A 23,826-nucleotide genomic window follows, 5' to 3' on the forward strand; every position below is an offset into this window, starting at 1 on the left:
CGTAATCTTGTCTTTTATTCTGTGAAGCAGTATAGTCAAATTTAACTTGTCATTGTTAGGCCTGAAGTAACATTCACACATGTAGGTAGGGGACACACTTCATAAACCTCATGTACTCCAAACATGCAACATAAATGAACATCACAAAATATACAGAGCACGAAACAGTGCAACCACTTTGCAAAAAAAAGTCTGAAACTGTCTGTGTAAATACTACATACAAATTATTATAAAATATTTATGATGTTACACGCTGATCAGGCTCGGTATATCTGTTTTCTTTTTTTTTCTTGGTGGGGAGGGAAGTACTCTGCATATTTACATACATTAATAAATGTATATATAATTTTTCTCTTATTTACATTATCTGCTAAGCACAAATTCTGTACATCAAATGTTTTGTGGGATATGAACCTCAAAAATATGTAAAGTTCTATAATTTACATATGAACTCAAAATTCAATATAGATGTCAACTGAATCAGCAGAAGACTTATTTATTTTGAAAGGCTAAACTGACTGCATGTCATACCAATAAAGCTTGTAAAAAACCATAAAACAGATTATTAAAAGTGACTATTTCAAGTACACTTAATGTCTTTCTCTTATCAGTACAACCACTTTTGCATGGGTGAATACAGGATTCCTTTCTCACTGGACATAGTTTTGCTTAGGTACATCTCGCATCATTTCACTATTCCTAAAAGAAACTGGTTAAAGTTTAAAGACAGTACATTCTGAATGAATTGCATAGGGTTGAAATTCATAAAAACTACTCACTTCTAATTTAAAAATCTCTGTAATCTACTGTATTTCTAATGCAGCACATAATTTAATACAGCAGTACCACATAGTTTGGTGGTTTAGTCTGACAATATGTCATTCCTCTCTGTCACCGTACAGGTCAGTAACTGTTACACACAGGGATATGATGGATGGGGGAAATCACAGCAGTGGAATACAGAGTTCAGTTTTTTTCAGAACATTATTTCTACTTTTTAGTAACAACTTTACAGGCTACTTACAGTCAATCATAGCTGTTTCCACACGAACAAAAATGGTTACGATTCTCAACAGAAGTGCAGGTAGTATTTTAGTCATTACTGATGGCAAATGTGAAAAATATGTTGTCTGGAAAATTGGTTTGTCAGCAGCAAAAGTAACAGTGCAATAAAGTGACAATCTTCAAATCAGAGACTTTCTCCTCTTTTCATTATCAAACTCATTAGACAATTCTTAGCCACTGAATTGTGTAATAGTCAATGAAATCTCCTGAAAAACAGCTTGCACACTTTATATTAGATTTCTGCAAACCACAAATGATGAAAAATGCATAGCGGTCAAAGTCAAAGCTATTGGCATAATGGAAGTTATAATCTGTGGAAACTGTTGCGTAATGCATGGCAGTAATTGAGATAATAATGAACAGGGCAGCACACACACATAGTTAAACCATCTATGGAGCTGTACGATTAAGCATCCGCTAATGCTGCCTCTAGAGTACATTTTCAAATCTTAAGATTTATACATATACTATAAACTACAGTTCACAGATTACTACTGAGGAACAAATGAAGTGAAACATTGCTTTTCTTCCCTGTGCATCACACTAGGAGCCTTAAAATGTAAATGATTACCTAATGAGGGAACAGTCACACATTTCCAGGAAAACAGTAACATGTAATTAGACACAAAAAATGCAGACAGTTTCACTTTAGCAAAAAATGTTCAACTGTAAGAATTACACTAATCTCCTGAACAAATATTTTATTTTTTTACATGCAGTGACAGAGAGAACAGGTCTTTTCAGAATTTCATTTACAACATAGCTATAGGTGCTTCAATCTCCATCCTTAATCACTACGCACAGCCACAATCAAAACTAACAACTTTTATACATATCATGCTATAGTTATAACGACATATGTACAACCGTCACAGAAACCGTTTTACTTAAGTAAATCCCAACAAGTGACTGACAAGAGTGCTCTTAACAGCACAACATTCAAATTAACGCGTTGTTGGAGGAAGGAGGGAGTATACAAATTTCAGGAACACACCCTCTGAGTCCACAGTGCTTAGTGACCCAGTGCCAATGGGTTCATCGAAGCCAATGACTACCTCCGCTCCTTCCCCTTCGAGGATTTACACTTCCGACACCTCATGTAGCTGCTGCACCTTCCCCCACCTGTGCCAATCGTGCCCTCAGTGCTGCATTTTCCCGTTTCAGCTCTTCATTCTGCCTTCTCAACTGTTCCAGTTCCTTTTCACGATGACGTGCCGTGTCTGTCATGTGGATGTTGGCTTCGCGCAGCTCATTTATGTACTCGCAGGCCTTCGCCAGAATTCCACCTTTGCTCTGGTAGACAATACAGGAATCATAAATTTAGTATAAGCAGAACAATTTTATTCTTCATGCATATTTCATAAATCCACAGATGCAAGGATGCGGAACAAGTCAAAACACATATTTTATTCCTGCATGTCATTTATATATCATTAATATAGATATCACATATTGTGATACATGCAAAGATAAAAGGGATCTAAATATGTGCTGCAGAATATCATTAAGTAATTACATAAAGATTTCTCCAATAGTATGTTGAACTTAAGAGACTGGTAGAAGAAAGTGCTAATCTCAATTTAGCAGCAGTTAGGATGATCACTTGTGTTTTCGTATAGTAACAAATAGTTACATATGTACTACTAGAATATGGCTGTCTAAAATATACATTGCTTTGTAAAAATGTGTGTGTGTGTGTGTGTGTGTGTGTGTGTGTGTGTGTGTCCCTGTGTGTCCATATAGTTTATTATCTTTAGATCTATAAACGACATATCCTAATATAATAAATCCAAAGTGGCACTGTTAAGAGAGAGAAACAAAATTATATAAACACTGTCCAACAGCTAGTTAATTTTGTTTGTGTATCTTGATTATGCCATCGTGGCTTTGTTATATTAGGGTATATTTTAACAATATAGGAAAAGACAGATTGCTGCTTGCTGAAAGATCAAGTTGCAGACAGGCACCATCAGAAGTCTTAATTGTGCCTGCAACAACTTAATGTGTAATCTTTACAGTAAGTAGCAATCTATCTTTTGCCACATTTCTGGTATTCCTAATTGGGGTTTCCACTGCAAGATTTAGGAGGAATAAGTGAAGTTCAGTGGAAGGCAGGCCAGGTGAATACATGGTTGTAAATACAAAATCAAATAGGGGTAATAAAGAATAAGAAAATCGGAGTGCGGGTAAGCTATTACGGGCAATTTAGAGAACACATTATTCTAGCCAAGACAGAAACAAAGCCAACACTTGCCATAGTAGTACAAGTTTATATGTCAACTAGCTATGCAGATGATGAAGAGATTAGAGAAATGTACAATAAGGCAAAAGAAATAATTCAAGAAGAAGGAACAGATTTCAAACATTTATTGCTTCCAAACTACAGAAAATAGGAACACAATCCAACATTCCTGGGAAGAGAAAAGTTCAAATTTTTATGCATTCAGTGTGAGCACCATGTGTTACTCGACAGATATCGAAATAATGGCCCAAATCCAGCCACACGCAAAGCAGCTGATCTCTTGTTATTGTATTCGTATGTTCAACAATGCAATGTCGCAGACTTTAGTGTCAGGAATGAGGGAATAAAAACACAGTCTTTTATGTAACCCCACAGATAGAAGTAACAAGGTGTGAGGTCTCCAGAACTCACACCTTGTGACTTACCTGTGGGGTTATGTAAAAGACTGCATTTTTATCCTCCTCAGTCATACCACTCTTGAAAATCTATGGCACTACATTGTTGAAGCTGTGAATTCAGTGAGACCAAATGCTCCGTGTGTGGCAGGAAATGATCCACCATTTTGACATCTGTTGTGTAACATATGGTGCTCACATTGAATACATAAAAATTTGAACTTTTCTCTTTCCAGGAATATTGGATTGTGTTTCTATCTTCTGTAGGCTGGAAGCAATGAATGTTTGAAATCTGTTCCTTCTTTTAGAATAGCTGTCTTATTTTAAACAGATCTGAATATTTTCACCACTAAGCAGAATTATACTCTGGTAATTTTTGTCACCGCAGACTGCAATAAAAGAAACAAATTTTACATTCATCATGATGTTACAGATTGTGGTAGTAGTATGTGTTGTAGAACGTAAACAAAGTGTTTGATACACTACATGCAACTAGCACAGGAACAGTGAACGGAAATGTGAAAAATACGTACCTGTCTCACTTTAAGTAAGAAAATCACCTGCCTATACGATATGAGGTGTTTTCAAGCCCAAACTCTTAACGAACTTGTCAACAATTTATTACCTCCTAGGGCTTGTACCAATTTGAATTGAGTTATAGAATTTGGTGCTACTGTATTTCACACGTTTTTGAACTAAGTTGAAGTCACAGTGCAGGTCACATTTCCTTCTAGTATTATGACATCTACAGCTTTTAGTCTGGTGGTTAGCGTCTCTGCCTCTAGATCGTGGAGTCTCTAGATTTTAAGAGATTTTCTTTGCTCGGGAACTGAATGTTTGTGTTATCCTCCCCATTTCACATCAATATGCAAGTCACTGACGTTGCATCAAATAGAGGCTATAATCTTGTGACCGAATAACTGCAAATGGAATCCAGCCAGTAATGCCATTCATTCTGTGGAATGTTTCATTTCTTTCATGGTGAGAATGGTTCCCAATTATGAAGTTCATGACTGAGCAGACTGTAGCAGGAAATTTTTTAAGGCACACCACACTATTCTGGTAAGCCCCTTATGTTCAATAAATACTTTTTTATGCTGGTGAGTCACTCCAAAACCTAATTTTGTAACACATAAGAGAGAAGAAATAACCAAAATAGGCAGAGCTTGAGATATGTGTATCTCCAATGTTGGAAATTATCTACAGCTCCATCAATACTCCGCATGACACTTCACAGTGTCTGGTGGAAGATACTTTTCTGTACCAGTGTCACTTCCCTTTCCCTGTTCCAGCTGCAGATAATTTTTTTTTTCTTTTTTTTTTTGTGTGGTTTTTGGGCGCAAAACTTCTATGGTCATTAGCACCCAGCCCGTGGCTTAGGAAACAGGAAAAAACCGAAATTTAAAACCAGCAGCAATGGGAACAAAGTCATAAAATTTGAGAAACTAAAAGCAGAAGGAATGCTTAAAAATCCACTACAGAAAGGGGTTGGTTGTCCCCAAAAAAGCTTCAAATGACTGACGTCATTTCACTGTCACTAATAAACTGGAGAAAGCGGTCGGCTGAGCGCGTGTCATCTGCTAAAATCGACGATAGATCAGGCGACAGCTGTAGACGGGAGCGTAACGGATTAAAATAGGGGCATTCAATTAAAAGGTGTCTGACCGTCCACAGCTGAGAGCAGTGGGGACAGAGTGGGGGAGGATCGCCGCTTAAAAGATGTCGATGGCTAAAAAGACAGTGCCCTATCCGGAGTCTAGCTAAAATTACCTCCTCCCGACGACGCGTTCGGGAGGAAGAGGTCCAAGCGCAAGGAAGGGCTTTCACTTCCCGCAATTTATTATGGGGAAGTGTTGCCCAATGTGCATGCCATTAATGAGCAACTTGGCGACATAAACCGCTCCGTAGATCGGTGAAGGGAAGCGACTGAATAGCTGGCCGAGGAAGAGAGACTGCAGCCTTGGCCGCTATATCGGCCGCCTCATTCCCACAGATACCAGCGTGTCCCAGGAGCCAGATGAACGCCACCGAGACGCCCCCCAGGTGGAGCAAGCGCAGACAGTCCTGAATCTGGTGGACCAGAGGGTGCACAGGGTAAAGAGCTTGGAGACTGAGGAGAGAGCTGAGAGAATCTGAGCAGATTACGTACTGTATCCGCTGATGGCGGCGGATGTAGTGGACAGCCTGGAGAACAGCGTAAAGCTCCGCAGTATAAACCGAACACTGGTCGGGAAGCCGAAAGTGATTTGGGGTGTCGCCAACAATATAGGCACTCCCTACACCTAATGATGTTTTCGAGCCGTCGGTGTAAATAAATGTGGCATCCGTCATTTGTGCACATAGAGCAGCAAATGCCCGACGGTAAACAAGTGTAGGGGTACCATCCTTGGGAAATTGACATAGGTCACGGAGCAAGTAGATCCGGGGACAGAGCCAAGGCGGTGCTGTACCCCAAGTTGTCAAGAAGGTTTTAGGAAAGCAGAAGGAAAGAGAATGGAGCAGTTGACGGAAGCGGACTCCCGAGGGTAGTAGGGAGGAGGAGCGGCCTGCATACCCTACATCAAAGGAGGCGTCGAAAAAAAGGTCATGGGCTGGATTAGTAGGCATAGAAGACAGATGGCTAGCATAACGACTCAGAAGGACTGCCCGCCGATTGGACAGCGGAGGTTCAGCAGTCTCAGCATAAAGGCTTTCCACAGGGCTGGTGTAAAAAGCTCCAGACACTAAACGTAATCCACGGTGGTGGATAGAGTCGAGACGCCGAAGAATAGACGGCCGAGCAGAGGAGTAGACTATGCTTCGATAATCCAATTTCGAGCGCACTAAGGCGCGATAGAGGCGGAGAAGGACCACTCGGTCCGCTCCCCAGGAGGTACCATTCAGGACACGGAGGGTGTTAAGGGAACGCAGACAGCGAGCCGAAAGACAGGAAACGTGGGAGGACCAGCAGTTTTCTGTCAAACATAAGACCCAAGAATTTAGCGACGTCGGAAAACGGAAGGTTGACAGGACCGAGATGTAAGGAGGGCGGAAGAAACTCCTTACGTCGCCAAAAATTAACACAAACGGTCTTACTGGGTGAGAAACGGAAGCCGGTTTCGATGCTCCACGAGTGGAGGCGATCGAGACATCCTTGAAGACGCCTTTCAAGAAGGCTGGTCCGTTGAGAGCTGTAGTAGATCGCAAAATCGTCCAAAAAGAGGGAGCCCGAGACATCAGGAAGGAGACAATCCATAATTGGATTTATGGCGATGGCAAACAGTACAACACTCAGCACGGAGCCCTGGGGTACCCCGTTTTCTTGGGAGAAAGTACGGGAGAGAGTAGTGTTCACCCGCACCCTAAATGTGCGCTCTGCCATAAATTCGCGAAGAAAAAGGGGCAGCCGGCCTCGAAAGCCCCAAGAGAACAGTGTGCGGAGGATGCCTGTCCTCCAACAGGTATCGTATGCTCTCTCCAGATCAAAAAATATTGCTACTGTTTGGCGTTTCCGGAGAAAATTGTTCATGATATAAGTGGAGAGAACAACAAGATGGTCAACTGCAGAACGATGTTTTCAGAATCCGCATTGGGCTGGCGTTAAAAGACTGCGGGATTCCAGCCACCAAGCTAAACGGTAATTCACCATACGCGCCAACACCTTACAGACACTACTCGTGAGAGAAATGGGGCGATAGCTAGAGGGGAGATGTTTGTCCTTTCCAGGTTTCGGAACGGGAACGACGATAGCTTCCCGCCATCGTCTGGGAAAGGTACTGTCGGTCCAAATTCGATTATAAAGGCGAAGGAGGTAACGCAGACTATGGGTTGATAAATGCAGCAACATTTGGACATGGATACCATCCGGTCCTGGGGCGGAGGAGCGAGAAGAAGAGAGGGCATGTTGGAGTTCCCGCATGGAGAAACCAGTATTGTAGCTTTCGTGATTTTGAGAGGAGAAAGCAAGATGTCGCACTTCCGCTGCACGTTTCTTCGGGAGAAACGCTGGCGGGTAATTTGAAGAGCTCGAAATCTCAGCAAAGTGCTGACCCAATGAGTTAGAAATTGCGACGGGGTCCACTAAGGTATCATGCGCGACAGTGAGCCCAGACACCCGGGAGAAACTAGGCGCGCCTGAGAACCGTCGAAGCCGACTCCAAACTTCCGAGGAGGGAGTGAAAGTGTTAAATGAGCTAATAAAGAATTTCCAGCTTGCCTTCTTGCTATCGCGGATGACGCGACGGCATCGCGCACGGAGCTGCTTATATCGGATACAGTTGGCCAAAGTTGGATGGTGACGGAAAATGCGAAGAGCACGTCGCCGCTCACGTATTGCGTCACGGCATGCCTCGTTCCACCAAGGAACTGGGGGGCGCCGGAGCAATTCGGAGGTGCGTGGTATTGAACGTTCCGCAGCTGTAAGAATAACGTCGGTAATATGTGTGACCTCATCGTCGACGCTGGGAAAGCGACGGTCATCAAATGTCGCTAGAGACAAAAAAAGTGTCCAATCGGCTTGGGCAAACTTCCAGCGTCGCGAGCGCATATATGGCAGTTGAGGCTGCAGTCTAAGAACACATGGATAGTGGTCACTCGAGTGTGTATCATCAAGGGCGAACCATTCTAAGCGCCGAGCAAGCGGAACAGTACCGACCGCAAGGTCCAAATGAGATAAATTTGTCGTGGAGGCAGACAAAAATGTGGGGACCCCAGTGTTGAGGCAAACTAGATCCGCTTGGTGGAAGACATCTAGCAATAGTGAGCCACGTGGACAAGGATGTGGAGATCCCCAAAGCGGGTGGTGGGCATTTAAGTCCCCAACCACCAAATAGGGGGGTGGAAGCTGACCAAGAAGATGAAGGAGATCAGCTCGTGCCATTGGTGTGGACGATGGAATGTATACAGTACAAAGAGAGAACGTGTATCCAGAAAAGGAAAGACGGACGGCGACAGCTTGGAAGGAACTGTTTAAAGGGATTGGGTGATAATGGATAGTATCATGGAGAAGAATCATGAGTCCTCCATGGGCTGGAGTGCCTTCAACAGAGGGGAGGTCATATCGGACGGACTGAAAATGAGGGAGAACAAAGCGGTCATGGGGACGCAGCTTTGTTTCCTGAAGACAGAAGATGACCGGCGAGTAGGATCGTAAGAGGATCGACAATTCCTCCCGATTGGCGCGAATGCCGCGGATATTCCAGTGGATAATGGACATAGGGTGAACAGAAAATGGATGAATGTGACCAAGGGTGCTGTCAACTCAACGACTGCTCAGAGCTTGCGACCGACAGCATGGAATGGCATTCAGTCGAAGGCAGAAGATCCTGATCCATAGGCTGGTCAGGAGCAGCTCCTGCCACCAGCGATCGGCCGGTTGACCGGTCACCAGCAGTGCGCCTCGGCGACACAGAAGACGGCCGAGGGCGATTTCCGCCAGGTGGTGCTGTAGGTGGGACACGACTTGGCGGAGAAGGAGAGGAACTGAGTTTCTTCGTAGCCTTCTTGGAAGTATGATGTTTAGATGAAGGAGGAACCGATGGTTGTGAAGTTGCGGTACGTAAAAACTCTTCACGAGTATGCTCTTTTTTCGAAGACTTGGCGTCTGACTTTTGGGCTCGAGATTTAGCAGAACCCGACGAAGGGTGAGCCATAGAGTGGGCAGGCGAAAGTGGTGAGGTTGAACGGGCGATCTTTGCGCTGGCCGATCTGACGACCGTGGTACTAAAGGTGAGGTCGCAAGTCTGCGTGGCCGCCTCCTTTGTTGGCCGAGGAGAACCAAGGACAGTGCTGTATTTTCCTTTCTGAGGCACGGTGGGCTGTCGACTGGCGAATAATTTTCGAGCAGCAAAGGTCGACACCTTTTCCTTTAATTTCCTGGATGAGCTTTTCGTCCTTAAAAACGGGACAATCTCGAGAGGAAGCAGCGTGGTCACCCATACAGTTGATGCAGCGAGGGGATGGAGGTGGACAAGCACCCTCATGGGCATCCTTGCCACACGTAACACATTTGGCCGGATTGGAACAGGACGGGCTGGTGTCATTGAACCGCTGACATCGATAGCAACGTGTAGGGTTTGGGACGTAAGGGCGAACGGAAATTATCTCATAGCCTGCTTTGATTTTCGATGGGAGTTGAACTTTGTCAAATGTCAAGAAGACAGTGCGGGTTGGAATGATGTTCGTGTCAACCCTTTTCATAACCCTATGAACAGCCGTTACGCCCTGGTCAGACAGGAAGTGCTGAATTTCTTCGTCAGACAATCCATCGAGGGAGCGTGTATAAATGACTCCACGCGAGGAATTTAAGGTACGGTGCGGTTCCACCAGGACAGGGAAGGTGTGGAGCAGAGAAGTACACAGCAATTTTTGAGCCTGGAGGGCACTGTGTGTTTTTAACAAGAGGGTGCCATTCCGTAATCTGGAACAAGACTTTACAGGACCTGCAATTGCGTTGACACCTTTCTGAATAATGAAAGGGTTGACCGTGGAGAAGTCGTGACCTTCGTCAGACCGAGAAACAACAAGGAACTGTGGCAACGATGGAAGAACCGTCTGTGGCTGAGACTCAGTGAACTTACGTTTGTGAGCAGACATAGTGGAAGGTGAGGAAACCATTGCGGAAGAATCTCCCATGATTACCGGCATCTCCGATGGCGCGCTCCTCCCTTGTGGGGGCCCTCACCGAGGGCACAACCGCCTTAGGTGATTGTTCACACCTCAGGTCACACCTCCCGACAATCGGCACTTTCGGAAGGTATCAACTCTGGTAATCACCCCTCCCTGGGCCTGGCAGTTACCAGGGGGTACGTACGTGTCCTACCTGTCTACCCGGGGCGGGGAATGACGCATTACCCCGTCACTGGCTACGCATGGAAGTGCGTGGGTCGGCCTTCAGACACGCACAGGGAGGAAAAAAGAGAAAGGGAAAGGAAAGAAGAGGGGGGTCTCAAACGCCGCAGCGGAGAAAAGGGCAAGGAGAAGAGGGAAGGAAAAGAGAAGGACAGAGGAAGGACGAGGACTTGCAAGTGTAGAAAGCAAGGATTTGGAACAGTTTTGAGCATCCGTCTCCGGACGTAGGCACAAACCATACTCCCAGAGGGGGAGAAAGGGAAGGAAGGAGCCAGAGGTGGGGGGGGGGGGGGGGGGGGGGCGGCGATGATAGGGGACGGGGAAGGATGCGGAAAGGGAAGGGAAGGTATGCAGCCCGGAAAGGAAGGAGGGCCACATTAGCTCGGGGTCCCGTGCTCGCTACGCACATGTCCACAAAAGAGTTGTGGACCCCCTGGGGGACCCAGCTGCAGATGGTTCGCAGGAAGAAGGATTGCTGGCAAGCCTGTGTGGGCTCTAAGCTCTCTAATTTTATCTCCACAGTCTTTCTGCGATATACATACAAGAAAACAACATATTGGCTAACTCTTTCAGGACCTTACACTCTCTGAACTTTAAAAAGGAAACCAAATTGTGATGCAGAATGTGTCTCTTGCAGCATCTGCCACTGGAGTTGGGTAAGCTCCTCTGTGATGCTTTTGGGCTTACTAAATTAACCTAAACAAACTGTGCGGCTCTTCTTTGGATCTTCTCTGTATCCTCCATCAATCCTATGTGGTATGGATCTCAGTTTGACAAGCAGTGTTTCCAGTAAGCTACTTTCTTTGTTGATGGAGTACATTTCCTGAGGATTCTTCCAATGAATCTCAGTCTGACACCTGCTGCACCTGCAATTTCATGTAGTCATTCCACTTCAAATCACTCCGTATGCATACTCTTAGGTATTTTATGGAAGAGACCCCCCTTCTAGTGGTTGTTCTGCTATTGCGTTTTCATTAATCACAAGTCTTTGTGTATATGTACTCTTAATACATTACATTTTTTTATGTTGACAGTCAATTGCCTCTCCCTGCAGCAAGCGCCAATTGTCAGCAGGTCTCACTGTATTTTGCTACAATTTTCTAACGTTTCGACTTCTCTGTATACAACAGCATCATCTGTGCAACGCCTCATTGTATTTCCGGTGATACGGACTAGGCCGTGTGTGTGTGTGTGTGTCCTTTCGTCTTTCCCTCTACTTCCCTCTTTCCTGACGAAGCAACCGTTGGTTGGTTGCGAAAGCTAGAGTTTTGTGTGTATATTTGTGTGCCTATCGACGTGCCAGCACTTTCGTTTGGTAAGTCACATCATCTTTTTTTTTTAGATATATTTTTCCCACATGGAATGTATATATATATTATATATATATATATAATGAAAATAACGATCCTGTAACACTCCCCTGGGGCACATCCAAATTTACTTTTATGTCTGAAGAATTTTTTCCAGTGAGGATTACATGCTTCGTTCCGTTTTCTAGAATCTCTCAAGTTCAGTCGCACAGTTTGTCTGATATTCTCATTTCTCTTATTTTGTCCATTGGGCTGCAGTGCCAGACTGTATCCAAATCTTTCTGAAAGTCAAGATACATGCTATCTACTTAGGCACCTGCACTGATACTTGGGTCTTCAGAAATGTCATAATACACAAGCATAAAACAGGTTCCAAAATTTTATAACAGATGCCCTTCAGATAAAAAAGCCTATAATTTTGTGTATCTTTTTGATGATAATTTTTGAAAATGAACTGACCTGTGTTTTTTCCAATTCTTAGGAATGCTATGCTTTTCTAGAGCCCCAAGGCACATTGCTGCTATGAAAGGAGAAAGTTCTTTCACATACCCTTTGTAGAATGTAACTGGTATCCTGTCACACCCAGTGGCCTTTCCTCTGTTGAACGATTTTTGTTGCTTTTATATCCTTGGTCACTTATTTCAACATCTGTCTTTTGTCATTTGTGTGAAGATTTAAAGGAGAAACTACATTATGCTTCTCCTCTGTAAAATGATTTTGGAATAGATATTTAGTATTTCGGTCTTTTCTGTATTATCCTCCAAATCTCTTACAGTCAAAGTGTCTGAACAGATGGGTTTAATCTGTTTACCGATTTAACACAAGACCAAACTTCTTCATAAGACAAAACTTCTTAGGCCTCTCTGTCAAGTTTGCAAAGAGTGTTTTACTTTTGAATTAACTGAATAGTTCATGCATGGCCCTCCTTATGCTAATTTTGGCTTCATTTGCTTTTTGTTTGTCTGTGTCTTTCGGTTATGTTTAAATTTGCAGTACAGCTCTCTTGGCTTCGTTTTGTTTTAGTGTGCAAAACACATGGCCATCTCAAACTGGAGAAAATGAAGAGGAATTAAAAATGACTACACATCAAGCCCAATCAATGGAAGAGAAGACAGCTGAAAACAAGGACATGGAGAAAGATCTATAAAATACACCCTAGATAAATGGAGGTCCAGAACTACAAATTAAGTGGCCTTCACCAAATTGCTACAATAGATAAAAAGTAAAACGTGGTCAACGGCCTGCATGTCATTTGCTAAAATGGCTGATAACTCAGACGGCAATCACAATTGAGAACATACGTGATTAAAAAAAAAAAAAAAAAGGGTCATTCTGTGAGGAAACTGCAGAATGGTGAACTGTCAAAAGCTGAGCACAATGTGCACAAAGTGGTGGGGGAGCACCACTTACCAAATGGCTGTGGCTCGAAAGACAGTGCCCAATAGGCAACCTAGCTAAAATTATCTCCTCGCGGCGAGAGGAGGTTGTCCAAGCTGATGGGAGAGGCTTAATTCCACAGAACTTGTTCCCATGAAAGGAGTACGAGTGGTGATGCCAAAGTGACATAACTTGCTGGCAGACAGCAACACAGAGATCATCGGAAGGAAGGTAAGAACCAGCGGGCTGAGATTTGAGGACTGCAGCCTTGGCAGCAGCGACAGCAGCCTCATTTCCTGGCAGGCAGACATGACCAGGAACCCACATAAACATCACAGTGGCTCCATCGAGAGTGAGCAAGTGACATTTTTCTTGGACCCATTGCACTAAAGGATGGGCAGTGTACAGTGTACAGACTTTGAAGGACACTCAGTGAGAGTGAGCAGAGGACACAACTGAAAAAAATGTGTGTCACCAGATGTACTCCGTGGCCTGACACTGGGCGAAGAGTTCAGTTGCAAATACTGAGCAGTGTACCAGTAGCCGATATTGAAAGACACAGGTGCTAATGACGAAGGCACACCCGACCCCACAGCAGTCCCAGAGCCATTAGTGTATACAAGGTACCATCACGGAGTTCCATGCGAAGGTCATGAAACTGGGAAAGTTGGAGGTAGCGTGAAGTTAAGCTGCCGTAGCATGTGCCGAAAGCGGACTCCAGGAGGTAACTGAGAAGAGGGAGGTGCCCCGTATTGGTGATTAAAGGAATCGTCAAAGGAGGCGGCACAGGATGGGTGGCCACGCATGGCAGACAAATGTGGTGCATACCTGCCGAAGAGAAAGTCACGGCGGTAGTTCAGCAGCTTTGGCATACAGACTCTGAACTGGGATGGTGAAAAAAGTGCCAGTGGCCAAACAGATGCCACGATGGTGGATAGTGTTGGGATGGCACAAGAGGGATGGACGTGCAGACGCATAAACAAAGCACCCACACTTGAGTTTTGAAGGGACCAGATACCGATACAAAAGGAGGAGGGTGGTTCAATTGGCACCCCAGGAAGTACCCTAGAGGACATGTAGAACATTGAGGAACCGTGCACAGTGGGCTGCCATGTAAGACACATGGGAAGACCAAGAGTGTTTCCCATCAAGCACGAGTCCCAGGAATCTCTTAGTTTCAACTAATGGAAGGGCAACAGGCCAAAGTTGTAAAGATGGTGGGAGAAACCATTTGTGCCACCAGAAATTCATACTGATGGTTGTCGATGCTTCAGGAGTAAAGACGTTCAAGATATCGCTGAAGACACCGCTCAGTGAGACAGATCCGTGGAGAACTGCAACAGGTGGCAAAATAGTCAACAAAAAAGGGAGCTGGAGATGCCTGGCAGGAGACAGGCCATTACAGGATTAATGGCAACAGCAAAGAGGACGACGCTCAGGACGGAACACTGAGACACACCGTTTTCCAGGATCAAGGTGTCCGACAACGCAGAACCCACACTCATCTTGAAAATGCATGTCTTTTAGAAGTTCCTGAAGGAACCAGGGCAGGCGGCCATGGAAGGCCCACATATAAAGAGTACGACAATACCAGTTCTCCAGCAGGTGTCCGAGGCCTTCTCCAAATCGAAAAACACAGCCACATGCTGGGATTTCCACAGAAAACCATTCATGACATGTGTGGACAAAGTAACAAGATTGTCTACAGAACGCCGCACTCTAAATCCACACTGTGCATTCGTTAGTAAATTGCAAGACTTGAGCCACCATATCAGTCAGGCATGAATCATACGTTCAGTCACCTTGCAAACACTGCTGGTGAGAGAGATGGGGTGGTAGCTAGAAGGAAGATTTTTGTTCTTATGGGGCTTAGGTATGGGTATGACAGTGGCATCATGACAAAGACAAGGAAATGTGCCCTTTACACAGATGCGGTTGTATGTGTTAAGCAGAAAGTGCTCTGCAACATCTGAATGTTAACATCATCATTTCACCCTGGGACGGAGGACTGGGATGAAGTGTGAGTGGGATCTAGCTCCCTCATAGTAAAGACAGCATTGTAGCACTCATGATTCTGAGAAGAGAAGGGTGCTGCCCGAGCCTCCTCCAATCGTTTCCAATGGACGATGTTGGGAAGATAGTGGGACGACGGTTAAAAATGCGGAGAGCACATCTCCGCATGTGAATTGCGTTGCAGCATGCCTAAGTCACCCAAGAAACCGGACACTGTGCGGTAAAGAGGAAGTCCAAGGAATGGAATGTTCTGCGGCGGTAATGATAATGTTTGTAAGATATTCTACCTGGTCATCACAATTGGGGAAATGATGTTTGTCAAAGGTTGCCAGAGAGAAGTAAAGCATCCAATCGGCATTAGTAAGCTGCCTTTTGGGTGTGCATGTAGGTGGAGTAGGTGTCAGCAAATGGATAGCACACAGGAAATGGTCGCTCAAGTATGTGTCAGAGAGAAAGGACCACTCGAGACGAAGGGCAAGCTGGGCAGAGCAGAAGGACAAGTCCAAATGGGAATGGGTGTGCATGGAGTCTGAAAGGAATGTGGATGCTCTTGTGTTAAGGCAGAAGAGGTTAAGGTGATTAAGAAGATCAGCCAAGAGGGCACCTCTCTGACAGATGCTGGGAGAATCCCAAATGGGATGGTATGCATAAAGTCACCGAGCAATGCAGAAAGGGGTGAAGTAGCTGCCCAATAAGCTGGAGGAAGTCAGCCCTGGTGACACTGAATGATGGAGTGATGTAAGTGGTACAAAGGTCAAGTGAGGAAGCAAAATGCTAACTGCAACAGCTAGAAGGCGGGCAGTCAGGGAGATGGGTTGACTATGAATGTCATCCCATATCAGCACCATGACTCCCCCACGAGTTGGAATGCCATCCTCAGGGAAGGTCAAAACGGACCGGGAAGAAATGCGAGAGCTCAAAGCAATCGTGAGGATGCAATTTTGTTTCCTGAAAGCAGGGAACAAATGGATGCTGTGATTCTAAGAGCAGGCATGAATTATCTTTGCTGGATCAAAGACCACGAACATTCCACTGAAGGAGAATCATGATGAGGAAAAAATGAAGAGATGTTACCTGAGTGGCTGCCAAGAACAAGCCTTTGAAGACTCGCTGCTACAGGGCACAGAGGGAAGAAGATACTGCTCGATGAGGTCTACAGAAGCGTCAGCATTCTCCTGTCAGCCTGCAAACTCTAGGGCAGAAAAATGGTTGGTTATGCGCAACGGTGACAAAGAGGTCAGCTGGGTGAGGGTATTACATGGCAACTCCGTCTAAGAGGATCTTTGAGTCTGCGAAGGAGATGACTCTTCGCCCTTGTTTGATTTCTTGGAGCCCTTCTGGTTAGTAGAAGACTCAGATGTTAGTTGGCTGGAGGGACGTAGGAAGTCTTCACGAGAGTATCCCTTCTGTCGAAATGGTCTGCCGGTTATGTAGATGGTGACTTCGCCCCATGAAGCGACAGTCTGGTGGCATGCTCCACGTCTGGAGGAGGAGACAGGGCCACTACCTTGAGGCTGGGTGATTTCACAACCACAGTGCTGAATTTGAGGTTGCACGTCTGCATGGCGATGTCCTTTGTGGACAAGACATAGCGAGAACAATACTGAAGGTGCCAAATGGTATGTATCTATGTATGTATGTATGTACCGAACTGGGGACCTAGAAACAATGGAGATGTTTTATCTCCGCTGTAGCCCACAGTGGTGCACAACCCCACAAAAGGGTGCAGCAGTCCACTGACCCCACTGCTGCCCCACACCAAACCCAGGGTTATTGTGCGGTTTGGCCCCAGTGGACCCACTCCGGGAATGTCTCATTCCAGACTAGTGTAACCACAATGTTCGCATGGTACAGTAATTATGGTGTATGCGTACACGGAGACAATGTTTGCACAGCAATTGCCGACATAGTGTAACTGAGGCGGAATAAGGGGAACCACACTGCATTTGCTTTAAAAGCCATCCACAGGCTGGCCAGCACACCGGACCACCAGGTGAATTTGTACCGGGGACCGGCACGCCTTCCTGCTCAGGACGCAGAGTGTTATACAGCACAGCTAGCTGGGCAGGCTGCCAGATGGTAGAATGCAGGGTTTCTGACTAGGCAACAACTTGTGAGCATCTTTGCTTTCATAGCAGCTTTCTAATGTTGAACCATGGTAGGTCTTTTCCATCCCTCACAACTTTGCTCCGCACATACCAGTCTAAAGCGTACTGTATAATGCTCTTTAACTTTGCCCACTGATGCTCAACATTGTTAGTGCTGGAATGCAATGTTCAGGTAATCTGTCTCCAGTCACTCTTGCTAAACAGAAAAATCTTCCTGCCTCTCACTGCATTCCTATTTACAACTGTATTCAATGATGTTGCTAGGGCCCTATGATCAGCTTTCATGCAGAGTCGAAAATTTGGGTCCGTGTAGCAGCTGATCTAAGATGATACCTTCACAAGTCGGTTCTCTGAATACCTGCAACTGATTAACTTTTCGGATAAGGCACTTAGAGCAATTTCGCACATTACAATGTCCCTACTTCCTGTGCTAATCTCTGCCTGTTAATAAAACTTGACCAAGAAATGTAAGTGAAACATTCTCCAAGCTTCCCCTCAACAGGTTTGTCAATACTGCTGCTGAGATGTGGGTCTATAAACACATCCATTGACCATATCTGATCCATCTTTAACACTTGTCTTCACACAAATTATTTCACATTCTGAATCTGTAGTAATCTCAGTAGATATTATATTTTGTTTACTTCTATAAGCATGCCTCCACCATGATAGTTCTGCTTCTACTCTCTGCAAGTGAGGCTAGTTCTCTTAACCAAATCAGCTGGCCACCTGTAGGAACTGAAGATGGCCTGTGAACCCAACTGGTAGACATTCATGCTGTCATGAGCCCCAACTTGCAGCCAAGTGCACCCAGTGCACTCAATCACTGCCAGCAGAGCCTCTTTCACACCTCTGACAATATCCCCCAGCAAGCACAGTGGATACTGGCCTCTTTCCCGATGTGCTGACTATTTCCCTGAGGGGCTCCGTCACCTGCCTAACATTGGAGATCCCAATGACAAGCAATCCCACCCTCTGCATTTATCTGGATATCTCCGGAAGGTCGGCCAAGGTTCCAATAGGCAGGGCAACTTGTGCTGGCTCAGACTTACTGTCAGCAGTCGGCAATACCTCAATCCCATTCTTGTCAGATTCCACAGCTGCCTATGGATATGTAATCTTTTCAAAACCTTTCGATATCTTCTGTCTCATTCACATATACCACCATTGCTTGGAATGACCTGCAAAGTGCAAAATTCTCTCCGGCATGTTCTCCTTTATCTCACCAAATGCATACTATCCTAGTCTTTTTTTCCGTCTTCTTTTTCATACTAACAAATTCACACCTCCAATCACAATTCGACTTTTGTTTCCCTTAATGCACTGAATAATTGCTCTTATCCCATCATACATTTTTCAGTTTCTTCACTCGCAGAGCTAGTAGGGACCTACTAGTTCTGTGAGAGCTCTTGCCTTCTTCTCTATCTTGACTACGATAATGAAATCACTATGCTGTTTATAGTAGTCAACCTGCATCTCTAGTTTGTTTAATTATAGTCCTACACCATTTTGTATTGATAGCCCTATTTTCTCCTGCCACTGAACTTCAGTAATTCCCACTGTATCCAACTTAAACCTATGCATTTCTCTTTTCAAATTTTCTAACCTATTCACTCAATTAATGGAGCCAACATTCCTAACTCTAACCTGCAGAAGACCAATTTTTTTTCTGATGACTACTTCCTCCCGAGGAGCTTTTGCCTGGATATCCAATAGGGTAACTATTTTACCCTCTAAATGTTTTACCCGTGAGAACGCCATCATCCTAAAGTACACAGTGTGTCCTTGTGAAATATTACTGCACCTACCGCAGCTCCACTTCAGAAATCATAAGTTAGGCTGCCCTCTCTACAGATACCTCACCAGTGTGGTTGCACCTACGGTATATTTATGAGTTATATATATTGTTGAAGCACACAAGCCACCCCACAATGGCAAAGTCTGTGTGTGTGTGTGTGTGTGTGTGTGTGTGTGTGTGTAGGTAGGGAGGGGGAGGGGAAGGGGAATGACACAAAGGTGCTGGCTTGTCAGTTATAATGAACAGCTATTTTTTCTTCTCTGTTGTTGGTGATAAAGATTTACTTGACTGCACTGGTATTTTTCAAATAAAATTCTGAGCCCTGTTAACAGAACGTTTGATTTTGATGTAACTAAGGTGACAAAACAACAGTGGTCCTAGCCTCCCGTTGCCCACATCGAAACTGAGTTTATTGTGTAGTATCTCTTCCCATGTAATTTTAGAAAAGCCAACCATTAATACCAAAGAGTAGTAGGAGCACCTCTGCTACATCTGTTAGCTACAATTTATTCAGAAATTAATGAACCAAATATTGTGTGTCTTGTCCTCAAATGGAATTTGGGAATGGAATTTGGGACATTACTGCTAGTCACACACCCGCTACCTACCATGTAGGTAACAGGACTTTTCAATTCTTGAATGTAGACACTCAGTATGTTGAAAGCATTACTATAGAGGCACATTTGTAATTTTGCTTTGAATCTGTTTAAAATTCCTATTTCATGTTTTTTGTTAGATGGGAGCTTGTTGGATACAACTGTATCGAAGTCGGTAACACAACTCTAAGATCTAGACAAGGAAGTCAAGTGTACATTAATTTGTTTTGTGTTGTGGTTGTGTAGGTCACAGCTCCTGTGAAAATGGTTTTTACTGCAAAAAGGAAGAGTAAATGGAGAGAGAGAGAGAGAGAGAGAGAGAGAGAGAGAGAGAGAGAGAGAGAGACAGAGAGAGAGAGAGACAGAGAGACAGAGAGACAGAGAGACAGAGAGAGAGGGTGAGTGTTACAAGATCCTTAGAAAGAAGCCTGAAATATGTACAGTTATCTACCTCACGCCATACTGTTATTGCTCACTGCCACAGAATTATTAATACTATATTTACTTTGCATGTACTGCCTCACATGATGATTTCATATGGAAAATAGTAAAAGTATTCAACATAAGCCAACATCTTGTCCTTCGATGAGCACAATGATTTTGGTGCTTGGTTCCATTTAAGCTAGGAACATTGGACAGAAAAGTTTTGTTTTAGTCCATACCAGCAGCCATTTGTATAGCCATTCTGATATCTGACTGTAGCTATATTACAGTATATTAAGCAACGTTTTAATGTCAAACTGGAGCTGGTGCCAACAAAGAACTCCTCAACTGCTGGTTCAAATTTGGTCCAACGGTGTATCCGACCTTGGTCTAAGAAAAGTTTAAATTGTTTGAAAAATCTGGCTTCTTTTGGATTTCATGTGCAAAAAATACGTTTTTTGAGAGGTTCTTTACACACACCACTTCTATGCCTTAAACCTGTGTGAATCAGTTCAAATTTTGTAAGAAGTTAGACAAACACATGTAATTAATGGTTGTCCTGCACTGTGAAAGCTTTATCTGTCACAACAATATGACAATCTAAAGTTCCACATAAAATGTATGTAAAATCCAGTTTCGTGCTAATCTCACATGCTGAGAAGATTTAAAGCAACACACATGATGATAAATGTATTCTTACAAGAATTAAAGAAGCATTTGCAATAATCTTTCATCACTCAGGTTTTATGCGCGAAAAAGCATGCATCTGCACATGAAACAGTGTTTCATAGAAATACATTGCATTTTAAGAGTTGCATTTGGACATAACTGGTTTTTAATTATTACAGTTGATTATCATTTCACTTCTTATATGTTTAAGATTTTATTCACCAGTGGCTAAAAATAACTGATAAATTGTACAAGCACTGTTTTGCATGTTCAACCAAACCAGACTAATGCCCGGCCCTCTACAAAAAGATATATTATTTAACGGAGCATTTAAACCTTTATCAATGACCAGGCATAAAATTGAACTAACCCAAAAATTGCTTCACAGTTCTTTTTTCAGCATTTAAGTTTGCTTTTTTGTGTGCACTGTATAAAGAATTTATGGTTATTTTTGATATGTTTGTGTATACAGTCTCATATGTATATGACTAAAATGTGTGTAAAGAAAAAGAACAAAATTTAAAAAATTGAAACAAACACAAAACCTCCTGCAGGCGTGTGACCTTGACGAGGGAGTAAAGCTTGTGTGCTCTGAGGACACATTAAGCTATACTGGACAGCTTCAGCTATAGCAGGCAGGTAACTGTAGAGACGTCAAAGTAACAATGCCCAGCTCAAGCAACATGGTCCAAAAGACAATTAAAGACTTGTACCCGATTGATTGTCATCTGAATGAACAAAAAACAACATTGGTTGCAAAGCTATGGTAGGCTAATATCAAAATTATGGTACAGTAAAAGTTGGGAACCACAATAAAATATTATACACTGTTTACTACGGCTGGGGAATTTTCAGGATTTTGGGCACAGGATCAGGGACTTTAGGTGTACCAACATCTTGCAGCTGGAGGTTAACTTGTAAAAAAAGTGCAAATGTGTCTTTGAAGCTACCATATAAGTCAAAAAGCTAGTTCCCTTCTTTCATATCCCTAACTCTGCCCAGAACATGTTCACCTTTTTTGTGCTATGATAAAAGCAGTTTTCATTCTGGTTACTTTATGTTCCTGCTAACTTAAGTTGTAACTTGTTATCCAAATGGACACCAAGGAATTTTAAATAATCATTAATGTCTACTTCTGGTGCTGGCAGATAATTACTGTTTGTCTGAAATTGCAAATCTGAGTCTTTGGAAAATTACAGTTTAAACACTTGGCTGTGAACCACTAGTAGATCTGCTGAGCTATCATCTGAGCTGTCTCTGGCACATGTTGAGTTTGTACCTTTGATTAGTCTGCTAGCCCTGGATAGTCTCACGATCCTGATTTGAGCCAAAAAGATGTATGTGCAGTGATTCATGATGAGGTGTGAACAAGTAGTGCAATATTAGTTTTGCAAGTAAATTGATGTGGCAAGTAATTACACCCCTGCATGTTTGCTAGCTTTTAATAATTTTTTGTTGTTTTATTAACTAAAATGTCTAACATTATTGTAAAATGATCTGTGGATGAATAAACAACAAATTTGTTGTCCCGCCTTATGAAAGTTATTACAAATAGAATTCCACTCATCCTGTCATTTAGTACTCAATATATGTACACTCGACATTTAGACTTGAAAGTATCAATAACGGATGTTTACGCAAAACTGATCTTTTCGTGTCTCTGGCCTGCAACAGGATGTTCTGTGTCATCAGAGTCTGAGTAACTCACAGTAGCTAATGATAAATTGTTAGTAACTAATTTTGCCTACTTCAGAAATTAACTGAATCACTGGAAAACTATAAAGTGCTTCCTGTTACTGGAGAATCACTTATATTTCCAGCTATGATGACAAATTAATAGTGTACATTGGCTAAAGAATGACATAACCTTTCTGCATCTCATTTCTTTTTTGAAATTCTGGACAGAACAAGGATACAATACAGGGAGCAAAAGATTATATACAGCTTACACATAAACAAGACCACAGTTACAGGAGTCCAAGGACATGGAAGGCAAACAGTGGTTGGAAGGCAGTGAAACACTGTTGCATCCTATTCCTGATATTGTTCAATCTGCACACTGAAAAAGCAGTAAAGGAAACCGAAGAACAATTTGGAGAAGAAATTGAAGATCACGGAGAAGAAATAAAATCTTTGACAGAATTACATTGTCAGCAGCAAGCGTTGGAGACAGCCAAGGATCTGAAAGAACGGTCTAACAAAATGAACAGTGTCTTGAAAAGGGGTTACAAGATGAGCATCTAAAAAAGCAGAACAAGGGTAAGGAATATAGTCAAATCAGGCAATTTTGAGATAGTTAGATTAGGAAAGAGATGAGATTTGCAATAAAGTGCAGACTGCCTATAGCATGGAAGTATTTCTGGGGGGAAGAAAAGTAATTCTTAACATCTGATACAAATTTAGTGTTTGAGAAGACTCTTCCCAAGTTATCTGTCCAGGGTGTAGCCTTGAATGGAAGTGAAAACGTGGATGACAAGCAGTTCAGACACACAGAGAATAGAAGATCTTGCAATATGGCACTACAGAAGAACGCGGAAGATTAGATGGGTAACATTACCTAATGAGGAGCTATTGAAGAATTGATGGCAAAAGAAATTTGAGGCATAACTTAACTAAATGAAAGCACTGCATGACAGGACACCAGGACACATCCCAAGACATCAAGGACTCGTCAATTTGGTATTGGAGGATCGAAAATTGTAGAGAGATTGAGGGATGGGTACAGTAAGTAGGGTCAAATGGATGTAGGCTGCAGTAATTTGAGACAAAGAGGCTTGCATGAAAGGACACACTAGCACTGCATCAATCCAGTCTTCACACTGAAGACCACATCAACACTATCTGTACCTGCTGACCATGTTAAATAACAATCTCCACAGCAGTATGGAGCTGTATGTTGTTTGTTTCGTTGAGTTTTATTGCTAAACTCTGATTGAAACCACTCTGCGATTGATGTTTCAGCAAGTCAAGTGGTAGGGGGCCAGATGCAAGCCGATCGTAAT

General features: G+C 43.4%; 1 protein-coding gene across 3 annotated transcripts in view; it reads right to left on the reverse strand.

Annotated features, from left to right (window-relative positions):
• Nucleotides 1-275: 275 nt before the first annotated feature.
• LOC126424975 (upstream stimulatory factor 2) overlaps nucleotides 276-23,826 on the reverse strand; it is a 58,636-nt gene continuing 35,085 nt past the window's right edge. For all 3 annotated transcript variants that reach the window (XM_050087858.1, XM_050087859.1, XM_050087857.1), the window contains one exon: nucleotides 276-2,358. In XM_050087858.1, the coding sequence (XP_049943815.1) occupies nucleotides 2,161-2,358 (198 nt within the window). In that variant the 3' untranslated portion in view covers nucleotides 276-2,160. The remainder of the gene's footprint in view (nucleotides 2,359-23,826) is intronic.

This window comes from Schistocerca serialis, chromosome 10 (assembly GCF_023864345.2).
Source record: "Schistocerca serialis cubense isolate TAMUIC-IGC-003099 chromosome 10, iqSchSeri2.2, whole genome shotgun sequence".
Taxonomy (NCBI): Eukaryota; Metazoa; Arthropoda; class Insecta; order Orthoptera; family Acrididae; genus Schistocerca; species Schistocerca serialis.